Consider the following 13,831-nt stretch of genomic DNA (forward strand, 5'->3'; position numbering starts at 1 on the left):
CGTTGAGCCGCCTCAAATATACTAGGAGGACAAGTACGCAAGGTAAAGTAGAGTTTAGAAACTCCCGTACATGCCCTAAGCAACAACAACTCACACTGAGGATCATCAAGCTTAGCAACCTTATCCATAAGCGCAATGGACTTGGTCACCCTTTGCATCACCAGTTCACTACTAAAACCAAGATCGGAACTTGCTGGGGCCCCAAGCAACTTAACACCATTTAAAGGTCGAGCAATATTAGGAGGAAAGACACCCACTTGCCTGCTGCGAGGGTCCTCATTATTATTATTATTATTATCCCTATGTGCTAAAACACATGCCAAAAAATGTAGTTCTACTTATTTTCGCTTGTCGTTTTGAGTTTGCGCTCACACTACAAACGATCCCTCAAATTCGGTTCAATTTGCACATCGATCCCTCAATTTTACACTTTATCAAGGGTAGAAAGCGAACATACATAATTCTAAAACACATGCCAAAAAATGTAGTTCTACTTATTTTCGATTGTCGTTTTGAGTTTGCGCTCACACTACAAACGATCCCTCAAATTCGGTTCAATTTACACATCGATCCCTCAACTTTACACTTTATCAGGGGTAGAAAGCGAACATACATAATTCTATTAAAATAAAAGAAAATAATTCCACCCGAATTTTTAACGGGCCCTATCTTCTCGCTCGGTGCGAGTTAAATTTTTCCGAAATCACCGTTCAACTAGAAAAAATCTAACGAACACAACGGAACTAACTACGCGCGAAACGGACATCGTTAAAAAAACACTAAATATTTCGGATTATATTTCATACATATACATACACGTACAACAAACAACTCAACCTATTAGATATATTAGGTAACAAACAACATATATCCAAATTCGACCGCGCGTTGAATACAACCGCAGCAACGCGCGGTCGAATTTTTTCTAGTTGAATACTAAAGTAGATTAATCTGTAAACATATATATGAACATTCTAAACAAAGTATAATTTTTTATAAGGTTGCATGTAATTTGTGGTTCGAGTGAATCCTTCTATGCTTGAGTCAATTACAAGAACATTGAGAACCGATTACAATTGCTCAGATGACCATTAAAACGATCCTTCTGTGTTCTCTCATTCATTCATATAATATGTTAAAAAGTGTACACAATTACACAAATAATTTATCCCATACATGATAACAAAACCAAAGAGAACAAAAAAGCCAAATAGCTACAACCGTAATCTGCTCTTGTGTGTGTCAGCTATCATCTCTTCTTGAGCCCTCAAATCATAACTATGTAACACTACCTTACAAACCAACTATATAACATTTCTTTAAAACTTAAAAAAGCCACATCTTCACCGAAAATAATATTCTTGCCTGTTTCGTTCGGGCGACTTTGTGGCTATACATGGTCACAAAACGGCAAATCAATGCCATATTAGCTTAACTGGCAACGGGTAGTAAGTCAAATTTAAAAGCCTGCAGTTCCATAGGTGATATAACGACCCGTCCTTGTGAAACATCTGTGGACTGCTCACTATATCCAAGCATCTCGGTATCATCATGCAAAAGATTTAAAGAAGTTGCTTTTGCATTTAAAACATCAAGACCTTGAAACATGTTCAACAGGTTCAACGGTTCATCATCTAGCCTTAAACAATCTGACTTTCCTTTTCGACAGTACGATGAATCCCAATGCCGTCTCTGAAGAATCAAAACCGACTTCCGTTCTTCAAGATTTTGTTGTGTGTATTTTAATGGTCTTGGAACCTTTAAGCTTACAACATGCAAATCACATGGCAATGGAGCTGTTAATGGCGAGAATGATCTTGGTGGCGGTTGAACAGATATTTCTTGTGGCTTTTTAGCGATGAATGCATGTAACGGGTGGTTTAAGTGGGCCCCAACTCGATGAGAGAAAAGAGACGGACTAATGGGTCCCGGGTGTGAAATTGGGTCGAGAACTGAGGATATGTTAGATTCGAAAGTGAGATGGAAAACAACATTCATTGGACGGTTATCTGTTACTCCTTGACCGAGACCACGACCATCGTCTCGTGACAGCCGTCGATCAAGCATGATCTCTAACCATCCATTTTTAGGGCTAGCCACGCCCAATGACTGCCGGGTGTGTACTGAAAAACGTTCTCCTTTCGATTCTTGGATAAAAGCAAGCGAAGGCATTGGGTAGTAATTTCCCTGTAAAGGGATTTTATCGTACGTTTCTCTACGACTCATCTGAAAGCCGTTCAAATCTGAATAAAATATCCTCTTGTTATCAATATCCGTCTTATATCTAACGACTAACTCCTTATCGTTAAATTCACCCCCGATAAGCTCCACATGATACTCTTTCTCAATCAAAAATTCCTGCACCGAGCCCTCACAATTATACAAACGGGTGCTGTGAGAGACCGGGAATCTGGTCCAACCCGTTTTCGGAATCGAAAACACTTCTTGCATAAGAAAACCCTCCGAAACAACCAATTCACCACCGGATTGAGCAATTGGTGAGGCGTCACCATTAGGCTTAAAAAGGTAGGCCCCACTCTCAGGACTAGTGTACATAGCCAACTCTTCATCAAGAACATTCTGGGACCCACCTTTGGTTTGGGTTACCTTTTGTAATAAACCAAGTTTAGCATTAAAGGTAACAGCTTGATGCCGATTTCTAATCTGTACTGAATCATCTTCCACTTTTGAGCAAGTGTATGGAGCAATACATTGTAAAGTTTCAGAATTTGACCTAATTTTCAACTTTGAAGGTTTGGCCTTTTCACATCCTACAAAACCGTTAGCTATATAATACGTTTGCAATCCCATCGCAGGTACCGAAGCCTTCCAAAAAACCCTATGGTTCCCAGTAAACATTTTAACTTTGTTATGCTGCAATTCAGGCGATATCTGGCTTTTGACACACGTCCAATTCGAGTCCAAAATTGTTACATCGGGTCTCTTAACTATGAACATCACAATCTCGTTTCTTGTTTGCTCAAGAGTATTAAATAACACCACCGTTTGAACCGTTCCTTGATTAGCACTAACTAATTGGTGCACGGGTTGAGCGTCATATTTGGATCGAACCTGTGCGGGTTCAAACTGTGACGGGTTCTGATCGTTTTTGTCATGATGGATACCGAGTAGTACTTCAATACCTTTAGACATAAAGATTAAAAGGTCTTGTAATGATGTATGCATACGCATACCATAGTCTATAACCACGTGATCTTTAGCTGTACCGGTTACACCATCATGATGCTGAAACAGAGCCAAGTTTCTTCTTGCAGCGGTTAACTTATAGACGAAACCGTTAGGCAACTTTTCACACTGAGCTCGTTGGCATAACCCTAGTAAAAAGACCATAGTCATTTCGGCTGCCCGTAAAGTTTGTTCAAGTACACGATCAACCGATTTGAAAAACGGGCGTGATACATAATACCCACTCCAGTAGTCTTGTTGTCTATCAGCATATGTAAAGAAATCACCCGATAAAGAAGGAAACCCTGAAATCTGACCCGACCCGATTTCACCCGGGCGGGTATAATTTATTCTGTCAGCTTCTTCTCTTAAAGTTCTGAAGTAATCATCTAACGTTCCGAATTTCGCCTCTGTGTTTAACTCTGGAGTTGAATTAATATAATCAAACAACATTTGATAGTTTCTAAATTGAGCTTCGGCCTCATCGATACTTATGTAACGAAAATCGTCTCCAAGTGGGATTAAAAGGGTATTCGTTCGGTAAAGGGTTGACTTTTTCTTGTATTGATCTAAAAGTTTAAGGGCTCGTTCTTTAACGTTTTCTTGGGTTGTTTCTTCGGGGTGTTGGCCCCACGGGCAACGTTCATACATAAATCCGTACATTCTTGCAAAATCAAACTGGCAACATACTGCTGGCTCGGGCCCGCATGTATGTGGGACATCATAAGAATAAAATGGCATCATGTGGACAAAAATATCGGTTGTTTCATAATTATCCCAACTCTGCCTCCACACGTATTCCATATTCTTATGTAAAGCCAATTCCTTTTTTAGTTCATAATGAGTCCTTTGTATAAGCATGTTTTCAAAACCCATACGTCGAAGAAGATACGCCATAGTAGGTGAATAGCCAAAGGGATCTATCGCCCATGAATTTTTTGGGATCACGCCTAAAGTTTCATTCAACCACATATTTCCCTCCATCATCTGATACAATTTAAAAAATATATTAAAATAAGTTTGCCCAATAAAGCTAATATGCGCAAAAGTAATAGAGATAACAAAATACAAATACAATGTTTTTAATAATTTTAGATAGTAAAAATAATACTCATACCATAGAAACAATTATAATACCAAAATGACAAAAAGAATGCTCTCAAAATTACAGCCATTAGATTAAGAATATCAACATCAGTTACATGAACTAAGAAATACCTGTTCAATGATCGCAAAATAATGTGAATTGGCCTGCAAAAGAATCAAAAAGGCAGTTCAGTAAGACTAAAAGGTCAAATTGAAGATTGATGATGCATATGTATGAGTATCTTTATAAGAGACCCCAATTTTGAAGCATATAATACAAGACATGCACGTAATAAAGCAGAAATTGCTCTGTATTACATCTATGTACACATTTATGCAATAACCATGCCATTATGGTTGAAGACAACCAAAAAGATACAACCTTTTTTCATAGCAAATTAAACACATAGCTCTTTTACCATATCAACCTTTCCCAGTTAAACTCAGATAACAAATCGTATTCAAGTTCCATTGTATATGGCCTATATAACTCAAAATAAACTATCGTTTCCCCACTTATAGAGCTGTAGACACATTTTCAACCTAAACTTGAGTCACCAATACTCTAAATTCAAAGCAAGAAACCATGGGACCAACACAAATGAAAGCAAGAACCAATGACCATACAAAAATTATGTTTAATGAATCGATATTACCTCATCATTCATCACCCAACCACCTCCAACAATTTCCAACTGCCCATTCTGCACTAATTTAACCAAAGACTCTCTTTTGACTTCTGATGCATCCCTCCACCATCTCTCCAAATAAGACATCTCTTCCCAAATAAACTTCCTCCTTTCATCCTAAACATATATCATAGCAAATAAATCCATTCAACAGGTTAATAATTAGTAGATTAAACACGAATAACATTATTGATATAGATAACCAGGCTAAGTGCATGTAAATGTATACAACTTATTATGTCCTTTATACGTAACATACTTTCAATTCTTGCTATTCTATCTATAAGGTGATCACTTCATCAGTAACCCCCAAGTTTTCAACTTTACATCATTTTGCTAAAGTAACCACAAAATCAACCACATCATCCTAACTGGCATCACGTTATCAGTTAACTTGTTATATGAGTTAAAAATCATACAATCATATAATACTACAATGGCAAGAACTGAAAGTAAACTACAAGCATTACACGATTCTACGAACAACACAATGCCCGATACGTTTTATACATTTGTATGTACTTAGCCCTAAATAGATTAATCGAACCGAAATACGCACCTTAGAAAGCGCATCAACAATAGTATCTAAAATATGTCTAGACTGTCGATCATAATACTCTTCAACAGTAAGCTTCCAACCAGGATCATTATGCGAATGCGGAACAACAAAAACTTTCAATTTCTCATCATCCCATTCATCTCCTTTATATGAAACCCTCCACCCTTGAGTCCAAGGTCCACCAGCCTCATCTTTAAATTCAATCTTATCATACAACTCCTTTGTAGTTAAATCAACAGCAGCAGTTGCTAACCCTAACCCTAAGCTAGACTGATTCTTATTAAGTAATAACGAACTTCCTAATAACGACGTCGTTCTACGGTAACCTGATTTACGTGATCTAATGACACGTGGCGTGTTGATACGGAACTGTGATGAGATAGGTTTTGGGATACCGTACAGGTAGAGGACGAGAAGGAAGAAGAGTATTGAAGCTGTGAGTCCGATTTTGAAGAAATTGGCGAATATGAAGTCTGTTAGGGCGGTTGTGCGTTTGCGTGATTTGCGGATGTGTTTGGTGGATTTTGGTGATGTGAATGGAAGGAGTGATCGGGTCCAACCGGCGGTGACTCCCCGGCGGACGTTGGAGTTGCCGCCGGCGAGAGAAGTTGAGAAAGCCATCGGATGGTGATGAATGGATCGGAAAAGGTGTGTCAGTAGTAGGGGTCTTGAGTCAATATGAGATCGTCTTTCAACGACGTCGTTTTGGGTTTAGAATCAAAACGTTGACGAAGATTTTTTGGTTCTGTACCCAATGCTATTGCCGGGACTTTTATTTTGTTTATTTTACGTAGCAGATAATAGATATAGATATAAACAATAAATAAAATAATTTCATAAGTATAAGTATAAGTATAAGTATAAATGTAAATATAAATATATTTTATTTTTTTAATAGCCATTAAACTCTCTTATAAACGAGCACATTAGCTCTCCCAATATATATACATAAAAATATAAATATCAATCAATATTAATAAACAATACTCTTCGAAATGTATTGTTCAATATTTTGTTTTTTTATCGTCTCAAATTAATTTGTCTCTTCTTTTCCACTACCTTTATTGTATTGTAAATACATCACAACACCTCATTCTTCACCAACGAGCTTATAGCTCAGTGGTACCCGATGCCTTTGATCCCTGGGCCCACAGTGGGGGAAGCTTTGATCCGAAGAAAGGCGCAAGTTCGATTCTTGGTCTGGGCGCCCCGCATGGAATTATTTCTCCCTCCGGGGGGAAATTTGTGAAGTGTTTCGGGGGTCTAGCTAGCTGGGGTAAAAATCGCCTTGCCGTCACTGTGGTACCTGGGAGGAGGTACTTTGCCGGCACAGGTCTCTTTCGGGGTGGGATTGGTGGGTGCTACGGCACACAGGGTTAGCGTGTCCCTGCCAACTTACACGTTTTGATCCGAACACCTCATTCTTCCAGCATGTTTTTTGGGCTCCCTTATTTTTTTCGTCGATGAACCACGACGGTCTATACAAGGGTGTCCTTCGTTCCCTGTGGTTTGTAGCGTAGGAATATATAAACTTGGTGGTTGTGAGCTTTGTTGGTTGCCGAAAATTGCCTTGTGTGTTTTTCGTCCATGGTGGTGTTGGGTACGGATCTTATTTAGAGATATGATGTTCGTTACACTTTGATTTTTTTGGTTCCCTGTAAAATCAGACACCGATCAGTTTTTTCTTCGTGGTCGGAGTTTTCCCCGACGATTGTGAAATGTTCCGTTCATATTGATTATAAACGTTCCATATTAATTGATTTCGTTGCGAGGTTTTGACCTCTATATGAGACGTTTTTCAAAGACTGCATTCATTTTTAAAAACAAACCAAAACCTTTATTTTATCGACAAGGTTAACAAGACACCACTTAGATTATCCAGAAATGATAATCTATCAAATATCACACTTACACACTACCAATACATATTGGTTTACAAATATTAATATGTTACAACAAAATAAATCTCGAATGCAGTTTTAAACAATATTATACAAACATGCTGACAACAAATCTTGTCCATATAATAGCATGCAACAGCGGAAACTCTTAATAATCACCTGAGAATAAACATGCTTTAAACGTCAACAAAAATGTTGGTAAGTTATAGGTTTAATTTATATTTATCAAATCGTAATAATAGACCATAATATTTCATATTTCAATATACATCCCATACATAGAGATAAAAATCATTCATATGATGAACACCTGGTAACCTACCTTAATAAGATGCATATAGAATATCCCCTATCATTCCGGAACTCTCTTCGGACATGATGAATTCGAAGTACTAAAGCATCCGGTACTTTGGATGGGGCTCGTTGCGCCCAATAGATCTATCTTTAGGATTCGCGTCAATTAGGGTGTCTGTTCCCTAATTCTTAGATTACCAGACTAAAAAGGGGCATATTCGGTTTAATAATCCAGCCATAGAATGTAGTTTCATTTACTTGTGTCTATTTTGTAAAACATTTATAAAACTGTATGTATTCTCATCCCAAAATATTAGATTTTAAAAGTGGAACTATAGCTCACTTTCACAGATTTTTACTTCGTCGGGAAGTAAGACTTGACCACTGGTCGATTCACGAACCTATAACAAATATGTATATATATATCAAAGTATGTTCAAAATATATTTACAACATTTTTAATACGTTTTGCTGTTTTAAGTTTATTAAGTCAGCTGTCCTCGTTATTAACCTACAACTAGTTGTCCACAGTTAGATGTACAGAAAATAAAGCAATATATATTATCTTGAATCAATCCACGACCTCGTGTATACAAGCCTCAGGCTAGATCACAACTCAAAGTATATATAATATTTTGGAATCAACCTCAACCCTGTATAGCTAACTCCAACATTACTACATATAGAGTGTCTATGGTTATTCTGAAATATATATATAGATGAGTCGATATGATATGTCAAAACATTGTATTCGTGTCTATGGTATCCCAAGATTATATAATATATTAGAATACATGTATAATACAATATGAGTTAGCTAGGATATGATTAATATAGATTTGTTATCAATTTTCACGTAGCTACAACAAGAAAAATTATCCAATCTTGTTTTACCCATAACTTCTTCGTTTTAAATCCTTTTGAGTGTTTCAAGTTGCTATGGTTTCATATTGAACTTAAGTTTATGAATCTAAACAGAAAAAGTATAAGTTTATAGTCGAAAATACAGGTTACAAGTCGTTTTTGTAAAGATAGTCATTTCAGTCGAAAGAACGACGCATAGATGACCATTTTGAAAAACATACTTCCACTTTGAGTTTAACCATGATTTTTGGATATAGTTTCATGTTCATAAGAAAAATCATTTTCCCAGAAGAACAACTTTTAATATCAAATTTTATCATAGTTTTTAATTAACTAACCCAAAACAGCCCGCGGTGTTACTACGACGTCGTATATCCGATTTTACGGTATTTTTCGTGTTTCCAGGTTTTAAATCATTAAGTTAGCATATCATATAGATATAGAACATGTGTTTAGTTGATTTTAAAAGTCAAGTTAGAAGGATTAACTTTATTTGCGAACAAGTTTAGAATTAACTAAACTATGTTCTAATGATTACAAGCTTAAATCTTCGAATAAGATAGTTTTATATGTATGAATCGAATGATGTTATGAACATCATTACTACCTTAATTTTAATAGGTAAACCTACTGGAAATGAGAAAAATAGATCTAGCTTAAAGGATCCTTGGATGGCTTGAAAGTTCTTGAAGCAGAATCATGACACGAAAACAAGTTCAAGTAAGATTTCCACTCGAAATAAGATTGTTATAGTTATGGAAATTGAATCAAAATTTGAATATGAGTATTACCTTGTATTAAAAAAATATCTTACTGTAAATAAGAAAGATTTTTGAGGTTGGATGATCACTTTACAAGATTGAAAGTAAGCTAGCAAACTTGGAAGTATTCTTGATTTTATGAAACTAGAACTTATAGAATTTATGAAGAACACTTAGAACTTGAAGATAGAACTTGAGAGAGATCAATTTGATGAAGAAAATTGAAGAATGAAAGTGTTTGTAGGTGTTTTTGGTCATTGATATATGGATTAGATATAAAGGATGTGTAATTTTGTTTACTTGTAAATAAGTCATGAATGATTACTAATATTTTTGTAATTTTATGAGATATTTCATGCTAGTTGCCAAATGATGGTTCTCACATATGTTAGGTGACTCACAAGGGCTGCTAAGAGCTGATCATTGGAGTGCATATACCAATAGTAAATACATTTAGAAGCTGGGTATTGTACGAGTACGAATACGAGTGCATACTAGTAGAATTGTTGATGAAAATGAATGAGGATGTAATTGTATTTAGAAGCTGGGTATTGTACGAGTACGAATACGAGTGCATACTAGTAGAATTGTTGATGAAAATGAATGAGGATGTAATTGTAAGCATTTTTGTTAAGTAGAAGTACTTTGATAAGTGTATTGAAGTCTTTCAAAAGTGTATGAATACATATTAAAACACTACATGTATATACATTTTAACTGAGTCGTTAAGTCATCGTTAGTCGTTACATGTAAGTGTTGTTTTGAAAACTTTAGGTTAACGATCTTGTTAAATGTTGTTAACCCATTGTTTATTATATCTAAAGAGATGTTAAATTATTACATTATCATGATATTATGATGTATTAATATATCTTAATATGATATATATACAATTAAATGTCGTTACAACGATAATCGTTACATATATGCCTCGTTTCGAAATCCTTAAGTTAGTAGTCTTGTTTTTACATATGTAGTTCATTGTTAATATACTTAATGATATGTTTACTTATCATAATACCATGTTAACTATATATATATATATATATATATATATATATATATATATATATATATATATATATATATATATATATATATATATATATATATGACATCATATAGTTTTTACAAGTTTTAACGTTCGTGAATCACCGGTCAACTTGGGTGGTCAATTGTCTATATGAAACCTATTTCAATTAATCAAGTCTTAACAAGTTTGATTGCTTAACATGTTGGAAACACTTAATCATGTAAATAAAAATTTCATTTAATATATATAAACATGGAAAAGTTCGCTACCTGTTAAATAAATTTCGTCCCGAAATTTTAAGCAGTTGGAGGTGTTGACGTATCTTCTGGAAATAAGTGTGGGTATTTCTTCTTCATCTGATCTTCTCGTTCCCAGGTGAACTCGGGTCCTCTACGATCGTTCCCAGGTGAACTCGGGTCCTCTACGAGCATTCCATCGAACCTTAACAATTGGTATCTTGTTTTGCTTAAGTCTTTTAACCTCACGGTCCATTATTTCGACGGGTTCTTCGATGAATTAAAGTTTTTCGTTGATTTGGATTTCGTCTAACGGAATAGTGAGATCTTCTTTAGTAAAACATTTCTTCAAATTCGATACGTGGAAAGTGTTATGTACAGCCGCGATTTGTTGAGGTAACTGAAGTCGGTAAGCTACTGGTCCGACATGATCAATAATCTTGAATGGTCCAATATACCTTGGATTTAATTTCCCTCTTTTACCAAATCGAACAACGCCTTTCCAAGGTGCAACTTTAAGCATGACCATCTCTCCAATTTCAAATTCTATATATTTTCTTTTAATGTCAGAGTAGCTCTTTTGTCGACTTTGGGCGGTTTTCAACCGTTGTTGAATTTGGATGATCTTCTCGGTAGTTTCTTGTATTATCTCTGGACCCGTAATCTGTCTATCCCTCACTTCACTCCAACAAATCGGAGACCTGCACTTTCTACCATAAAGTGCTTCAGACGGTGCCATCTCAATGTTTGAATGGTAGCTGTTGTTGTAGGAAAATTTTGCTAACGGTAGATGTCGATCCCAACTGTTTCTGAAATCAATAACACATACTCGTAGCATGTCTTCAAGTGTTTGTATCATCCTTTCGCTCTGCCCATCAGTTTGTGGATGATAGGCAGTACTCATGTCTAGACGAGTTCCTAATGCTTGCTGTAATCTCTGCCAGAATCTTGAAATAAATCTTCCATCCCTATCAGAGATAATAGAGATTGGTATTCCATGTCTGGAGACGACTTCCTTCAAATACAGTCGTGCTAACTTCTCCATCTTGTCATCTTCTCTTATTGGCAGGAAGTGTGCTGATTTGGTGAGACGATCAACTATTACCCAAATAGTATCAAAACCACTTGCAGTCCTTGGCAATTTAGTGATGAAATCCATGGTAATGTTTTTCCATTTCCATTCCGGGATTTCTGGTTGTTGAAGTAGACCTGATGGTTTCTGATGCTCAGCTTTGACCTTAGAACACGTCAAACATTCTCCTACATATTTAGCAACATCGGCTTTCATACCCGGCCACCAAAAATGTTTCTTGAGATCCTTGTACATCTTCCGCGTTCCAGGATGTATTGAGTATCTGGTTTTATGAGCTTCTCTAAGTACCATTTCTCTCATATCTCCAAATTTTGTTACCCAAATTCTTTCAACCCTATACTGGGTTCCGTCTTCCCGAATATTAAGATGCTTCTCCGATCCTTTGGGTATTTCATCCTTTAAATTTTCTTCTTTTAAAACTCCTTGTTGTACCTCCTTTATTTGAGTAGTAAGGTTATTGTGAATCATTATATTCATAGCTTTTACTCGAATGGGTTCTCTGTCCTTTCTGCTCAAGGCGTCGTCTACCACATTTTCCTTCCCCCGGGTGGTAATGAATCTCAAAGTCGTAATCATTCAACAATTCAATCCACGTAATCATTCAACAATTCAATCCACCTACACTGCCTCATGTTCAGTTGTTTCTGTATAAATATGTGTTGAAGACTTTTGTGGTCGGTATATATAATACTTTTGACCCCATATAAGTAGTGCCTCCAAGTCTTTAATGCAAAAACAACCGCGCATAATTTCAAATCATGCGTCGTATAATTCTGCTCGTGAATCTTCAATTGTCTGGACGCATAAGCAATTACTTTCATTCGTTGCATTAATACACAACCGAGACCTTGTTTTGAGGCGTCACAATATATCACAAAATCATCATTCCCTTCAGGTAATGACAATATAGGTGTCGTAGTTAACTTTTTCTTTAACAATTGAAACGCTTTTTCTTGTTCATCTTTCCATTCAAATTTCTTCCCTTTATGCGTTAATGCAGTCAAGGGTTTTGCTATTCTGGAAAAGTCTTGGATGAACCTTCTGTAGTAACCATCCAGTCCTAAAAATTGGCGTATATGCTTCGGAGTTTTCGGGGTGTAACATCCCGCGTTTTTCCGTTAAATTTATTTTAACACCGTCTTTTTTTTATAATATCTTTCGTCATTTAATTTGGTATCTTTCGTTAACTAACGTTCATAATATCCTCGTTATTTAATTATAACGTCACCCGTTTACTCGAGCGTTTTAAAATATTCGTTTGGTTATTTCCCGCACCCGCTTTGAAACTAGAGGGACCAAACTTGCTAAGGGACCAAACCTTTGACTAGGTCAAAGAGGTCAAACCTCCCTCATCCATTCATTTATCTTTTTCTTTTCCATTTTTCTTTAATACTTCCACAAATCCTCTCAAAACCCAATTCATAAATTCATCATCCAAATTCAATCAAGGAAGCTTACAACTAAACAAAATACATATTTGGAATCCTCTCTTCATCCTCTTCAATTTGATACCAACTTCATCTCATTTGGGTAACTTTCTAAAATCACTAATTTTATGTGTTCTTGAGATTTTTGAGTTATAAAGTTGTTAATTAGTGTCTATGGCTCATTGTGATGTCGTGTATGTAATTTGTATGCTCGATTCGTTGTTTTTGGTGTAACTAGTTCAATATGAAAATTACTTGCTAAATCCTTGATTTTGAATGATCAAATGTTGTTAGATTGTTAAAGTGCATGTTTTAAAAGTGTTACTAGTATCATTAGCTTCGTTTTGATGTATAGGTTGATTAAAGAAACTCCAAGAACATGATTAGTGATTTTGTGAACTTGGATTAGGGTTTGATAAGCTTTAGATGAACTTTTGATGCACCAAATGCTATGAAATATTGTAGATAAGAATTTTGTTACAATGTGTGTTTGATCACCTTCAAAACGGCATATCACATGTGTGAATTGGATTCCCGAAACTAAAAATGCATTTGATGAACTTGAAACTTTGAAAATGGATTCTTAATGATCACTTGACGGAAAATCGGTTATTGAAATTGATGTTTTTGTTTGATGAAACGTGTTTAGTTGTTTTCCTTGTCAAATTACCTTTCCAACGATATATAGTATGCATTTTGGAT

The 13,831-nt window shown here is 35.8% G+C and overlaps 1 protein-coding gene across 1 annotated transcript; it reads right to left on the reverse strand.

Moving 5' to 3' along the window:
* Positions 1-1,029: 1,029 nt before the first annotated feature.
* Positions 1,030-6,268, reverse strand: LOC139861514 (alpha-mannosidase 2). The gene is made up of 4 exons (XM_071849931.1): positions 5,521-6,268; positions 4,929-5,078; positions 4,405-4,437; positions 1,030-4,173 (listed from the first exon to the last, which is right to left on the reverse strand). The coding sequence occupies exons 1-4, from the start codon at positions 6,139-6,141 to the stop codon at positions 1,432-1,434; spliced, it is 3,546 nt and encodes a 1,181-aa protein (XP_071706032.1). The 5' UTR covers positions 6,142-6,268; the 3' UTR covers positions 1,030-1,431.
* Positions 6,269-13,831: the final 7,563 nt, after the last annotated feature.

Source organism: Rutidosis leptorrhynchoides, chromosome 8, assembly GCF_046630445.1.
Source record: "Rutidosis leptorrhynchoides isolate AG116_Rl617_1_P2 chromosome 8, CSIRO_AGI_Rlap_v1, whole genome shotgun sequence".
NCBI lineage: Eukaryota > Viridiplantae > Streptophyta > Magnoliopsida > Asterales > Asteraceae > Rutidosis > Rutidosis leptorrhynchoides.